Here is a 13,531-nt window from a genome sequence, read left to right on the forward strand (position 1 = left end):
CATGTTTTATGTGTATAGTGTCGCACGACCGCACAATTGTCAGTTAAATTATGCAGTGCCGTAACGCAAAAAATGGCCTGGTCATTAGGGGGTAAAACCTTCTGGTCCTTAAGTGGTTAAAAGCTGGTCTCCAAAACAGGGGTTGTTTTTTTTTTTTTCATCGCTTTTTGTCCATCCCCCAAGCTGTAGAATTTGTGCACTCTGCAGCTGAGGATTCAAGTCACATGTCCATGAAACTAAACTGTTCCTGTTCTCTACTCTGCAGCTTGGTTTGGCTTTGTAGTTGTGATAGGAAAATGAACAAGAGTGACATGGTCAGGCCCCTTTCACACTAGTGCGACTTGTCCCACGATTTTGGACCGCAAAATCGCATGACAAGTCGTTTTCCATTATTTTCAATGAGCCCCATTCATATCTGTGCGTTTTTGAAGTCGCACCGACTTCAAAGTAGTTCCTGCACTACTTTGGCACGATTTTAATGCGTTTTGAGGTATATAGCCATTGTTTTCAAAATCGCGGCAAAGTCACGTCAAAAACGCGTCGCATAAGTGTGAAAGGGGCCTCAAGGTAGAAAACTCTTTTGCAGGTGAAAGCATTGTGCTACTTCTGTTCTGAGTTTGTTGCTCACTCTGGAATGTCCAAACATTTTGGTTTTAGATGGTATGATCGAGCTTCTCATGTGTTTGTTTATATAGGGTGTTCTGATTACTTCTGGGGAGACTCGCCCTCTTTTTGCCCTTAAAGTTTTTTGTTGCCTTTTAGTTATGGTCTAAAGCTGCTCTCCAGCCTTTTCTTCAGTCTTGCACAGGTGTACAGGCCCCTCTCCTCCTCTACTCTGCTTTCACTGCACACTGTAAACTTCACTCGGTGTGCATTAGAAGCTGCTACAAGTCAGACAGAGCTACATCCCTTCCTCTCAAATAAGACGTAATGGAAAAGGACCAATGGAAGGCAAAATATAAGCTGAATATTCTTCAGCTTTAAAGCGGAGTTCCGGGCACAGAAGTCAATTTTCAAGCATTCCCCCGGGACAGTCAGGGCTAGTACATTCCACAATGGCTAGCCTCTGATCTGTCCCGGTTCGCACTTACCTGCAAGAAGAAATACTTACTTATAAAATTTCTTCCACAGCGTTTCCATCTCTCTTGTGGGCAGCTGAAGCCGGCGCGGTCCTCTTCTGTGTCTTCTTCCGCGTCTTCTTGTCCCAGAATGCGCCTGCACCGGCCCCTCTCGTCACTTCCGGTGCGGCGCCGCATTCCTCCACAGCTTCTGGGCATGCCCAGAAGCTGTTTAGCAGGGGAATGCAGTGTCGCCCGGAAATGACGAGCGGGGCCGGTGCCGTCGCATTGATTCCTGGGAGCTATGACGTTCAGCTCCCAGGAATCATAGCGAGACAGGAAGTGACGGGTGAGCCGCGGCTCCGAGGGAGGAAGTACTCTGAGGTGAGTATTTACGATCTTCAATTAAAAGGTGAGTGAACAAAAAAAAAAAAATAACTATCCAATTCCTTTTCAGGTCAGGTCTACCTAGCGGAGGGGCACAAAAAAAAAATATAGTTTTTGTGCCCGGAACTGCGCTTTAAAGTGATTCTAAAGGAATTTTCTTTCCAAAAAAAAAAACAATTTGTTACTATTTACAATTTGTTTTGCACAGAGCATCCCTGATCTCCCTTTTTTTTTTTTTTTGGTCCCCTGCTGGCAGTCCTGGCTCCTCAACCCCCCCCACCGAGTGCCCCCAACAACATGGGGGCACTTGAGCAGGTTCTCTCCCGAGCTGAGCTCTTGTGTCCATTTGCACCTGGAGTGTGGCTCGGCTCCGTCCCCAACCTCTCCTTCATTGGCTCATTGTCTGTGGTTAACCTCAGCAGGAGCCAGTGAGAGACCCGGGAGAGCTGCTGCTCTCATGCACATGGCTGGATCGAGATGGGCATGTGCAAGTATGAGGGGGGAGCTGCACACAAGGTTTTTTTTACCATTAAAGGAGAAGTACAGCCAAAGCCCGTTTGGTTGTACTTCTCCTGTGGATTGCAGGAGTGCAGTTGATTCTGTGATTTGTTTACAGCAGATAGTGGGCTGAAGCTGTTTGCTGACAGCTGTCCACTGCTCAGCCAGTCCAGGCAGAGGCAAGGTGTGACAATGAAGTCGGGATCCACCCACATGCCTGGACCGGCTCAGCCTGTCAGTGAGCCTCAGAGCTTGAGTTGGCTGCAGACAGTCAGTCACTGACAGTCACCAGCTCTCTGCTCAGGGAGCCCTGAGCGATGAGCAATGTTTGATCGCACGGTTCTCAGTCTTAGAGCCGGCGGGGGGGGGGGGGGGGGGAGCAGAAGCAGCATCAGGCCGATGCTGCATCCACCTAGGTAAAAGTATGATTCTGAAAAAAAAAAAGAATCCTAATTTTAATGCATAGAATGCATTAAGATAAAAAACAAAAACGAAAACCTTGAGCCTTTACAACCACTTTAAGGTTGGCCTCCATCTTGGCAACATTGGATAGTATAAAAAGGTGGTCACCAAACCTCTTCACAAGCATCATATTAACACTTTGGGTAAAACAATGCCAGTTTAACCACTTCCGGCCCGCGCTATAGCCGAAGTACAGCTACAGCGCGGGCTCTAATTTCCGGAAGGCCGTCTTTATAAGGCCTCCCAGTAACAGACTCCCCGCGCGCTCCCGCGAGTGCGCATCGGGGAAAATCTGTCGGCCGTGTCCCTTGGACACAGCCAATCACAGATCGTGGTAAATGGCCAATCACAGCGGCCATTTAACACGTGATCGGACCGTGCAATGAGAGATGATCTCATATGTAAACATATGAGATCATCTCTCATCGCCAGCGCTCCTTCCTCACACAGAGACTGCAGTGTGAGGAAGGAGCAGAGCCGATCAGCGCTTAGGGGACACAGAGGAATGTAATCAGGGCACTGATCACCAGTGCCCTGATTACAAAAGCGGTAAATAAAATACAAGTGCCCACCATCAGTGCCCATAGTGCTGCCAGTCAGTGCCTGCTCATCTAGGCACTGAAGGGTACTGACTAGCAGCACTATGGGCACTGAGTGTGGGCACTGATGGTGCTGCCCATCAGTGTCCAGCAGTGCCGCCTCTCAGTGCCCGTCAGTGCCACATCTCAGTGCTCATCAGTGCCACCTATCAGTGCTCATCAGTGCGGCATATTAGTACCTCCTCATAAGTGCCACCTCATCAGTGCCCATATGTGCCACCTCAGTGCCCATCAGTGCCGCCTATCAGTGCCGCCTCATCAGCGCACATCAGTGAAGGAGAAAAATTTATTTATTTTTAAAATTTACTCGCAGAAAATAAGAAACTTTTTTTTTTTTTCAAAGTTTTCTTTTTTTTTTTTGTAAGAAATAAAAAACCCAGAGATGATTAAATACCACCAAAAGAAAGCTCTATTTGTGTGAAAAAAATGATAAAAATTTCATATGGTTACAGTGTAGCATGACCGCGCAATTGTCATTCAAAGTGTGAGAGCGCTGAAAGCTGAAAATTGGCCTGGGCAGGAAGGGTGTGAAAGTGCCCGGTAGGCAAGTGGTTAATATTTAGAAAATACCTTGGGGGGTTTGCTTTTATCATACTTCTAGATTTCAACATTTTTCACTAAGAGCCATACTATAGTCTTTCAAATATGCGTGTTTTTTTCTTTTTTTTTTTGGCATGTTTTTGGAAAATGTGGGAAGAAATTGAAAAGGAGCTGACAGGAAAGATGCGGACAGGTAAAGTGTAGCAAACAGAGGTTTGATCAGTATAAGTGAGAAGGTCGTCATGTTTCTCTCCCCCCCGTTTTGGTACAGATCAGTGACGTGTCCTCTAGATTGGAAGGCACACAAAATGACCCAATATATCAGAAGGCAATGATTGATATCGGCAAATTGCTATTTCTAAAAAGGGGGGAATGGGATTTTTCTATGCTTGGGTAGTTGGGTAAATCTGGGCTTCTCAAGAGGCATGGTTAACTGGGCATGATCTGGTAACTGGTTCTGCTTGCTCTGGTAAAACTAACTGAAATATTTTAACTAAGGTTGTGTTTTTTTTTTTTTTTTTTTTTTTTTTTTTTTTTTTTTTAAAGCAGACCAGCCCATGCAGGGAAAAGTAACCCACCCCCTCCCTGCCAGCGGTACATACACTCCTTTCCTTCACTCTCCTGCTGCTCTGTTCAGCCACTGGTAATACCTGGTTCTTCCAAGGTAGGAAGGAACATGTAACTCCACGTTCTCTTGTAACAGTGCTGGTGATTGGGCAAGTTCTATGACATGGTTTAGCAGAGAGCTCAGACTAGTGATTCTGTGCTTACATGGGGTTTCTCTCCATTTGCTGGAAAGCTGAATGGGTAAGGGAATAATGTGCTGCTTTACTGGGAGAGGCCATTAAAGTACTTTCTTGGTTTTGCCTGTATGAAGGTCCAGATCCAGTTAGTCTCATTTAACATTGGTCAAAGTAGTCCATTTGTATTAAATTCTTGAACGGTAAATGCAGACATGAATTTCTTCATGCCCTTACTACGCATAGGAGAAAACGCAATACTTTTCTGCAGTGTAGGTGTGTCCATACTTTACTATGTGTTGACAACACAAGTGAGATCCGCTAATACTATAATATAATCCGATATTTAATGGATACTGATATACGTTTTTTTTTCCTGATCTTTGTAGCTTTTGAAACCTGGTATCCCTGATGTGAAACACTGTAAAGACATGGTTGATTTTGGAAAGTGGCCTTTATTCACTTTGCTGTCACCTCAGGAGGTGTCCTCCATTCGGCAAGCCTGTGTTTTTGGTACTTGTGCCAATGAAGTTATATACACTACTGACAATGAGGTAAGATATAAGCCATTTCTTCCTTTTTTTTATTTTTATTTTTTCCACCGTAACAACTTTAATTGCTGCTAGGCAGTTTTAGATTGACCAGGCTTCCATAACCCTTGGCAATCCATCTTGCTCTAAATGCTCAGTAAAGTTGGGTTGTAATAATCAGTAGCTTAAAAAGGTCCTCTGGAGTGAAAAATCCATGCATAAAGTCACTCTGCCATCAGCGTCTGGTGAATTTTTCTAAAGAATGATATAGTCAGGTCCATAAATATTGGGACATCGACACAATTTTAATCTTTTTGGCTCTATACACCACCACAATGGATTTAACATGAAACAAACAAGATGTGCTTTAACTGCAGACTTTCAGCTTTAATTTGAGGGTATTTACATCCAAATCAGTTGAACGGTGTAGGAATTACAACAGTTTGTATATGTGCCTCCCGCTTTTTAGGGACCAAAAGTAATGGGACAGATTAACAATCATAAATCAAACTTTTACTACTTGGTTGCAAATCCTTTGCAGTCAATTACAGCCTGAAGTCTGGAACGCATAGACATTACCAGACGCTGGGTTTCATCCCTGGTGATGCTCTGCCAGGCCTCTACTGCAACTGTCTTCAGTTCCTGCTTGTTCTTGGGGCATTTTCCCTTCAGTTTTGTCTTCAGCAAGTGAAATGCATGCTCAATCAGATTCAGGTCAGGTGATTGACTTGGCCATTGCATAACATTCCACTTCTTTCCCTTAAACTCTTTGGTTGCTTTCGCAGTATGCTTCGGGTCATTGTCCATCTGCACTGTGAAGCGCCGTCCAATGAGTTCTGAAGAATTTGGCTGAACATGAGCAGATAATATTGCCCGAAAAACTTCAGAATTCATCCTGCTGCTTTTGTCAGCAGTCACATCAATAAATACAAGAGAACCAGTTCCATTGGCAGCCATACATGCCCACGCCATGACACTACCACCACCATGCTTCACTGATGAGGTGGTATGCTTTGGATCATGAGCAGTTAATTTCCTTCTCCATGCTCTTCTCTTCCCATCACTCTGGTACAAGTTGATCTTGGTCTCATCTGTCCATAGGATGTTGTTCCAGAACTGTGAAGGCTTTTTTAGATGTTGTTTTTGCAAGCTCTAATCTGGCCTTCCTGTTTTTGAGGCTCACCAATGGTTTACATCTTGTGGTGAACCCTCTGTAAGTCTTCTCTTGAATGTTGACTTTGGCACACATACACCTACCTCCTGGAGAGTGTTCTTGATCTGGCCAACTGTAATAAAGGGTGTTTTCTTCACCAGGGAAAAATCTTCGGTTATCCACCACAGTTTTCCGTGGTCTTCCGGGTCTTTTGGTGTTGCTGAGCTTACCGGTGCGTTCTTTCTTTTAAAGGATGTTCCAAACAGTTAATTTGGCCACACCTAATGTTTTTGCTATCTCTCTGATGGGTTTGTTTTATTTTTTCAGCCTAATGATGGCTTGCTTCACTGAAAGTCACAGCTCTTTGGATCTCATACTAAGAGTGGAAAGCAACAGATTCCAAATGCAAATAGCACACTTAAAATGAACTCTGGACCTTTTATCTGCTCCTTGTAAATGGGATAATGAGGGGATAACACACACCTGGCCATAGAACAGCTGAGCAGCCAATTGTTAATCTGTCCCATTACTTTTGGTCCCTTAAAAAGTAGGAGGCACATATGTAAACTGTTGTAATTCCTACACCGTTCACCTAATTTGGATGTAAATACCCTCAAATTAAAGCTGACAGTCTGCAGTTAAAGCACATTTTGTTTGTTTCATTTCAAATCCATTGTGGTGGTGTATAGAGCCAAAAATATTAGAATTGTGTCGCTGTCCCAATATTTATGGACCTGACTGTAGAAAGCAGTTCATAGAGGAAATGGGAAGAATGGCTCACAAGAACAATAGGGAGCAGAGGGAAACATTCCACAGGAACAAGGATGGTAACAAAAAGCAAGAGAAACCGAATACTTCCAGGTTATCAAAAACTTGGCTAGCGTTTCAAGCTAAATAGTGGGGCAACCAAGCACAGAATGTCAGTGCCAGGATAAAAACTTCAGCCATTAGCAGTTGTGTCCAACTGTTTTGTATTCAACTAGTTTGTAGTGTACATGGCCTTTTAATTGTCTTGGATTATTTTGCAGGTATTTGCATTTGGGCAGAATTGCAGTAACTGTCTTGGAACTGGAGATAATCAAAGCACTATGGTCCCAAGGAGACTTGATGTCCTTTGTGGCAAGAAAATGACTGGCATTAGTTATGGCAGTGGCCCTCATGTCCTGGTTTGTACTGAAGGTATGTGATGCCATACTTTTTTTTGTGGCAAGAAAATAACAGACATAGTTATGGCATTGGCCCTCATGCTTTACCTCCATCCCTCATAGAATTGTGATATACATAACTTCGTTGTGCCTGTTTAATGCCCATTTTCTCTGATTTTATAAAGAAAACCTATAGCTCATATGCTTCCTATAGATCTTAGATCTCCGTCCATCTCTCGCTATTTTTTATTTTTTTTTTTCGTTGCCCTTTGACAGTAGTGTAAAGGTATTAACTGAATTTTATGCAAATTCATTCCTCTGATAGAAAAAAGGAATTTGTTAAAGAGGTTGTAAACCCCAAAATTTAATTTTTTTTTCTTTTTGCAAGCTGCAAGAGAAACACATAATGAGCTAGTATGCATCGCATACTAGCTCATTATGAAATTCTTACCTTAGAACGAGCCCCCGCCGTGCCGTCCACTCACCTGTATGACGGGCGACATGTCTAGTTGCCCGTCTTCCGGGATCGCGGCATCCGGCCATCTGATTGGCCGGAGCCGCGGTGACGTCACTCCCGCGCACGTGCGCGGGAGCCGGCGGTCACGGCACGGAGCGCTAAAGGAACGGCACTCCCACTTTTTTCTGCCTAGTGATGAGTAAGGACCTAGTCCCTTGCTGGGATCTCTGGTCCTAGCATTTTTTCCTTTTTAAACGGATTTTTTTCCTCTTATTTTCTGTTCCTGTGAGAACCACAACCAACTGCTGGAATGGGCGACGCACTGGATATTCTAGATCCTTAGGGTCTCACCAGTCCGGCCAGTGAGCGCGACCCGATCTCAGCTCTGCACTAGGTTAGACGTGACCTAGCCCCACTAGACAGGTGCTGTCCGGCGAGTTAAACGTCTTGTGAGGACGCTCTCACCTGGTACAGCCTGAGTTACAGCGTACCTCTCCAACCAACCCCCCCCCTCCCTCTTCCTGCCCATTCCTTTCTGAGGGTCCTGGGATCCACTTGGAGCTGCCATTTTGCTGTGGATAGCTGCTGTATCTATCGGAGTTCATGTTTGTGTAGTCAGGTGGCCATTTTCTTGGTTTCCCATTGAATAAAGCGGAAGAGCCTACAGAGTGGCGGTTCTTTGGTGGGCCTCTAGTGTTAACTCCAGTGCTTCCTCCTTCTCTCTGATTGCTGCACGGTGGGCAGCTGAATGCTCTGCTCTGTACCTGGGTCGGTGTGAGTCCCTGTGGGGGTAAACGGCTCTCCCTCTTCTCTGCTATAGCAGCAACTTGGTGGGCTGGGATTTGTGGTGCCGATTGTGCAGCGGTGGGGATTTTTTTTTTTTCCTTCCTATCTGCTAAGGTAGTCTCTGGGTTAACCATGGAGCCGCTGGAGAATGTTTTACCACCTGGCCCTCTCTGAGGCTGCGAAGCCCTCTGTGGCCCAGCCTGCTTTGTCTGCTATGACGGCGGTCCTGGAGTCAATAGGGTCCAAGGTGGATATGGTCCTGCAAAACAGGATGGGCAAAAAACAGCCTCCCCCCTCCCTCACCTTCGCCTGCATCCTCTGTCTCCTCAGATTTGGAGGTTGATTTGGCTGCTTTGGATGCGAGTCTCCCTACTGGCACCCTGAGTGCTCTGATAGTGAGGACGATTCCTCTTTGTGGTGCCAAAGCATTTTGCTAGAATGTACTCTTTTGAAGAATCCCTGTTAAAGCCGACAGTCCCACCTGTGGTGGACTCTCAGGTTTCCAGGTTAAATAAATAAAGCCACCCTTTTCCCAGTGGAGGACTCGCTGTCTTTTAAAGACCCTGTTGATGAGTGGAGTCTCTGGTCTGGCATCTTTTTACCATGGCCGGTTCCATCCTTAGACCAGTGTTTACCATAACTTTGGTCTCCCAGACTGTAACGGAATGGGCAAAACATTTGCACCAGGATTTGGGGGCGGGGGGGGGAGACAGATTTCTCCTAATCTTGCAGAGCTGACGAACCACTTGGTCCAGGGGTTTCAGTTCATCTGTGATGCCTCTCTGGATGCGGCTCCTTTAGTCTGCAGGGTATCTGTAACAGCAGTGACCCTGAGGTGCATGATTTGGCTCAAACATTGGTCTGTGTACCAGGCTTTCAAGAAGGTTCTGTCTGATCTCCCCTTTGTAAGAGATCGCCCGTGTTTGGAGCTTCCATGGATGAGATCAATAAGGGTCTTACGGGGGAGGGGGGGGAGCACTCTTCTCCCACAGGCATACCAGGTGCAAGGAGGTTCATCGCAAATGTGGCCCTTTCTTCTCGGCTCACAAGCGGCCCTTTCGTTCCTCAGGTCAAGGGATCGAAATCCCCTCGAACACCTTTGGGAGGTTCCAAGAGGTCCTGGTCTGGTAAGCCGAGAGCGGGTCCCTTCAGACCCACAGACAAGCCCTCTTCTGCCTGAAGGGCGCCCTCACCGGTATCTGGGGTGGGGGGGATGTCTTCGCTTCCGAACCTGTGGACCGCCTGGATTCAATACAGGTGGTTCCACGAGCTGATCAGGTCCGGTTACAAGATCGTGTTTCAATCTTCGCCTCCGGCAAGGTTCTTCCCTTCCAACCTGCGTTTGTCCTCCCTCGGGGCGGTGCAAGATTTACTTCTACAAGGGGGTCATTGTAACGATTCCTGTTTTTCAAGGGTTTTACTCAAACCTGTTTACTGTTCCCAGAAAGGAGGGAAAGGTTGTGCAGGTACAAAAATTCCAGATTGAGTCTATTCCCACGGTAGTGACATACCTTCATCATGGGAACTCTTCTGGCCTCCATAGATGGCAAGGACGCTTACCTTTTATATCCCAATATGTTGGACATCAGCCTTTTTGTTTGCTTGGCCGAGAGCGAGGAGCATTATCAATTCCTGGCATTACCCTTTGGTCTAGCCTCAGCTCCTCGGGTGTTCACAAAAGTGTTGTCCCTGGTGTTAGCAGTGTTGCGTCAGCGGGGGATTTCGGTACTGGGGTACCTGAACAATCTCCTTTTACGAGCAGAGTCTCCTACTGCCTTGTAGGGCAACCTGGACATCACTGTGAAAACCGAATTTCCAAAAATATGCTCTGGTTCCATGATCCACCAAGCTGGACTACCTGGGCCTGACCTTAGACTTGGCCTCAGCCCGGGTGTTTTCTTCCAGAGGAAAAACTCCAGAAATTGCAGGATACGATTAGGCTCCTGTTGTCCTACAGGAGGTCATCTCTCAGGACTTGTATGCAAGTGCTGGGCCTGATGGTTTCCACCTTCGAGGCGGTTCCGTTTTCACAGCTCCATACGAGACCTCTGCAAAGGGAGTTACTTGCCAAGTGGGACAAGAGTGCACAGTCTCTAAACGATGTGATCCTGTTGAGTCGGAGTACGGGAGGGTCCCTGATTGGTGGCTCCGCTCTCCGCTTCTTTGACAGGGAAAAAAGTCTTTCTTCCCTGTACTCGACGGTGGTCACCACGGATGCCAGCCTGTCTGGGTGGGGAGGCGTCTTGGGGCATGGATTGTGCTTAAGGGGTTTGGAGTCCAGACTGCCTATCCATATCCTGGAACTTTGGGCGATCAGGCTTTGCCTGACCCATTGGACGCATTGTCTGCAGGATTCAATCGGACAATGCCAGAGCCATGGCATATGTCAATCATCAAGGGGGCACAAAATGTCCTAGCGCCCCGGGAAGTTGCCGGCATTCTACCGTGGGCAGAACACATTGTACCAGCCCTCTCTGCTGTGCATATTCCAGGGGTGGAAATTTGACAGGTGGACTACCTCAGTCAGCAGGCATTGGACCAGGGAGAATGGTCTCTTCATCTGAAGGTGTTTCATCAACTGTTCCCTCGGTGGGGAACTCCCGAAGTGGACCTGTTGGCCTCTCGACAGGAAGGTACAGAGGTTGTAGCATGGGCTCAGGATCCTCTGGCTGACGCCACAGACGCTCTGGTGTCCCCTTGGGGCCAGTATCATCTGATGTATGCTTTTCCTCCTCTGAAACTTTGCCAAGACTTCAGCGAAGGATCGAAGCAGAAGGGATTCTGGTCATCCTAGTGGCCCCAGACTGGCCTTGCTGGTCTTGATACTCAGATATGGTACGGCTGGTCGCCGACATCACATAGACTCCCTCCCAGAGAAGATCTTCTGGCTCAAGGGCCAATCTTCCATCCTGCTTTACAGTCGCTGGATTAACGTTGTGGCTATTGAAAACCAGGTGCTGAAGGATAAGAAAGTGTCAGAATCAGTGATTCCCATGCTGTTAAAAGCTAGAAAATCTACTTCTAGGAAGATTATTCATCATGTGTGGAAGACGTATATTGCGTGTTGTTGGGGGGTGGTGGGTTTCTCCCCGTTCCTTTTCGGTGGCTAGAATTTTGGAGTGCCTCCAAAAAGGGGTAGATCTATCGCTTGACCTTGGGAACCATTAAGGGCCAAGTTTCAGCCTTGGCGTTTTTTTCTTTCAACGCCCTTTGGCTACGCACTCCTTGATTCATTCTTTTTTACTCAGGGGGTCAGCCACTTGGCTCCCCCCGGTGAGGTCTCCGTTGCCCCTGTGGGACCTCAATTTGGTGCTGTTGGTTCTTCAGAAACCGCCTTAGGAAAATAGGAGTTTCCTCTGCTCACTGTGACACAGAAGGTAGCCTTCTTGGTGGCTATTACTTCTGCACGCAGGGTGTCTGAGTTGGCTGCGTTGTCTTGTTCCCCTTATCTGGCGGTCCACAGAGAAAAAGTAGTACTCCGTTCCTGTCAGTCATTCCTTCCTAAGGTCGTTTCTGGTTTCCATTATAAATGAAGACATTGTGTTGCCCTCCCTGTGTCCTAAGCCTAAACACCCTAAAGAGATTACCTTATTGTATCAAATGGTGAATAACAACAAAATTTATAATTCAGGTATACTGGACAGCCAATGACATATCTCGTGAATATTTAGAATGAAAGCAGGCACCAAGAGCAGTTTTGATAAAAAACATAAAACAAAACTTTACTGGACATCATAAACACAAAGTTTCCTTAAACATCTTAAAAAGTTACCATTACTGGACATCATAATACATAAAGCTCCCTTACACATAAAAGTTACCATGAACAAATACACTTTAAACATAATACTTAGCTTTTGGTAGTTGTAACAGCGTCCAATAGATCTCTGCAACAAAGGGGTCTTGGCCGCATGTTTCCAAACAGCCAACCTTCCAAACGAACAAACAAGCAAGGCTACATCATGGATCTTTTCTCTGTGTGAGCGTGATCGAAAAAAGAGCCTTTCTCATGCAAATTAACCCTTTTTTATAGTACTGTGCACAAGAGAACGCCCACAGGATGTGGTCATACCTCTTGTCCACTCATAGGTCATTTTTGAGTGAGGTCATCCACACATGGCTGCACCTCCCCCCCCCCCCCCCCACAATCACATGGTTCATTAAATATGCGGCAGCCATTTTAGGACCACCTGTGGGTGAGAGATTATTATTATTATTATTATTATTATTACACATGTATTGGGAACATTTGTAAAAAAATCCACAACTGATACACTTATGTTCCCTGGATGTGGTTTGGGCGATCAGGGTATCTGGTGGTGAGTTGTTTAGGAAATCAGACTCACTATTTGTCCTTACGGATGGACCTTGTAAAGGGCTGGCTGCGTCTGCTGCAACCATTTCCAGATGGATCAGGCAGACGGTGGTGCAAGCCTATTCTATTAAGGGTCAGGATCCTCCTTTCCCTGTTAAGGCTCATTGTACAAGCGCGCTTATTGCCTCTTGGGCCTTTCGTTATCAGGCAACTGTGGTGCAGGTTTGCAAGGCAGCCACCTGGTCGTCTGTGCACACTTTGACAACATTTTATAAAATGAATGTGTTGGTATCTGCGGACGCTGCCTTGGGCCGCAAGGTTTTGCAGGCTGCTGTTAGTCCTCTTTTTGAGCGTGTAATTTTCAGGTGAGCCCCAGTTCTTGGTTGAGCTCTTGTTACCTGGTTGGCCAGGTTTAGCCTTTTGGCCAATTTCTTTTGTTTTTTTTCCACCCCTAATGTTTGACACTGCTTTGAGACTAAAGCAGGAAAAAGCTTTCACCACGCCTATGGGCATAACCTCACACCCTCTGCTACAGTCCTTAGTTTGTTTCTGCCTAGTTTAGGAGTAGGACCTAGTCCCCTGCTGGGACTTCGGTCTTAGCTGCTGTTTTCTGGGAACGTGCTTTTTCTTTTGTTCCTGGAGAACTACAAGCAACAGCCGGCTGGATTTCGGACTGGATATTCTAGATCCTTAAGGTCTCTCAGCCTGGCCAGCGAGCGTGTGCAGGTCATAATCTAGCACTAGGTCTCGCCACGACACAGCCCCAATGGCTGGGGACGAGCCTGCGAGCGGACAGTCTCGCTGGGATGCGAACGACCTGGAACGCCTTGAGTTGCAGCGTACCTCTTGGCTGGCAGCACC

General features: G+C 46.5%; 1 protein-coding gene across 1 annotated transcript in view; it reads left to right on the forward strand.

Annotated features, from left to right (window-relative positions):
* The window catches only part of RCBTB1 (RCC1 and BTB domain containing protein 1), a gene marked incomplete at its 5' end in the record, with an annotated part of 116,555 nt that overhangs the window by 3,491 nt on the left and 99,533 nt on the right, over positions 1–13,531 (forward strand). Inside the window, 2 exons of the mRNA XM_082245394.1 lie at positions 4,674–4,838; positions 6,996–7,146. Coding sequence (XP_082101520.1) covers positions 4,674–4,838; positions 6,996–7,146 — 316 coding nt within the window. The remainder of the gene's footprint in view (positions 1–4,673; positions 4,839–6,995; positions 7,147–13,531) is intronic.

This window comes from Pelophylax lessonae (assembly GCF_965119305.1).
Source record: "Pelophylax lessonae genome assembly, chromosome: 2".
NCBI lineage: Eukaryota > Metazoa > Chordata > Amphibia > Anura > Ranidae > Pelophylax > Pelophylax lessonae.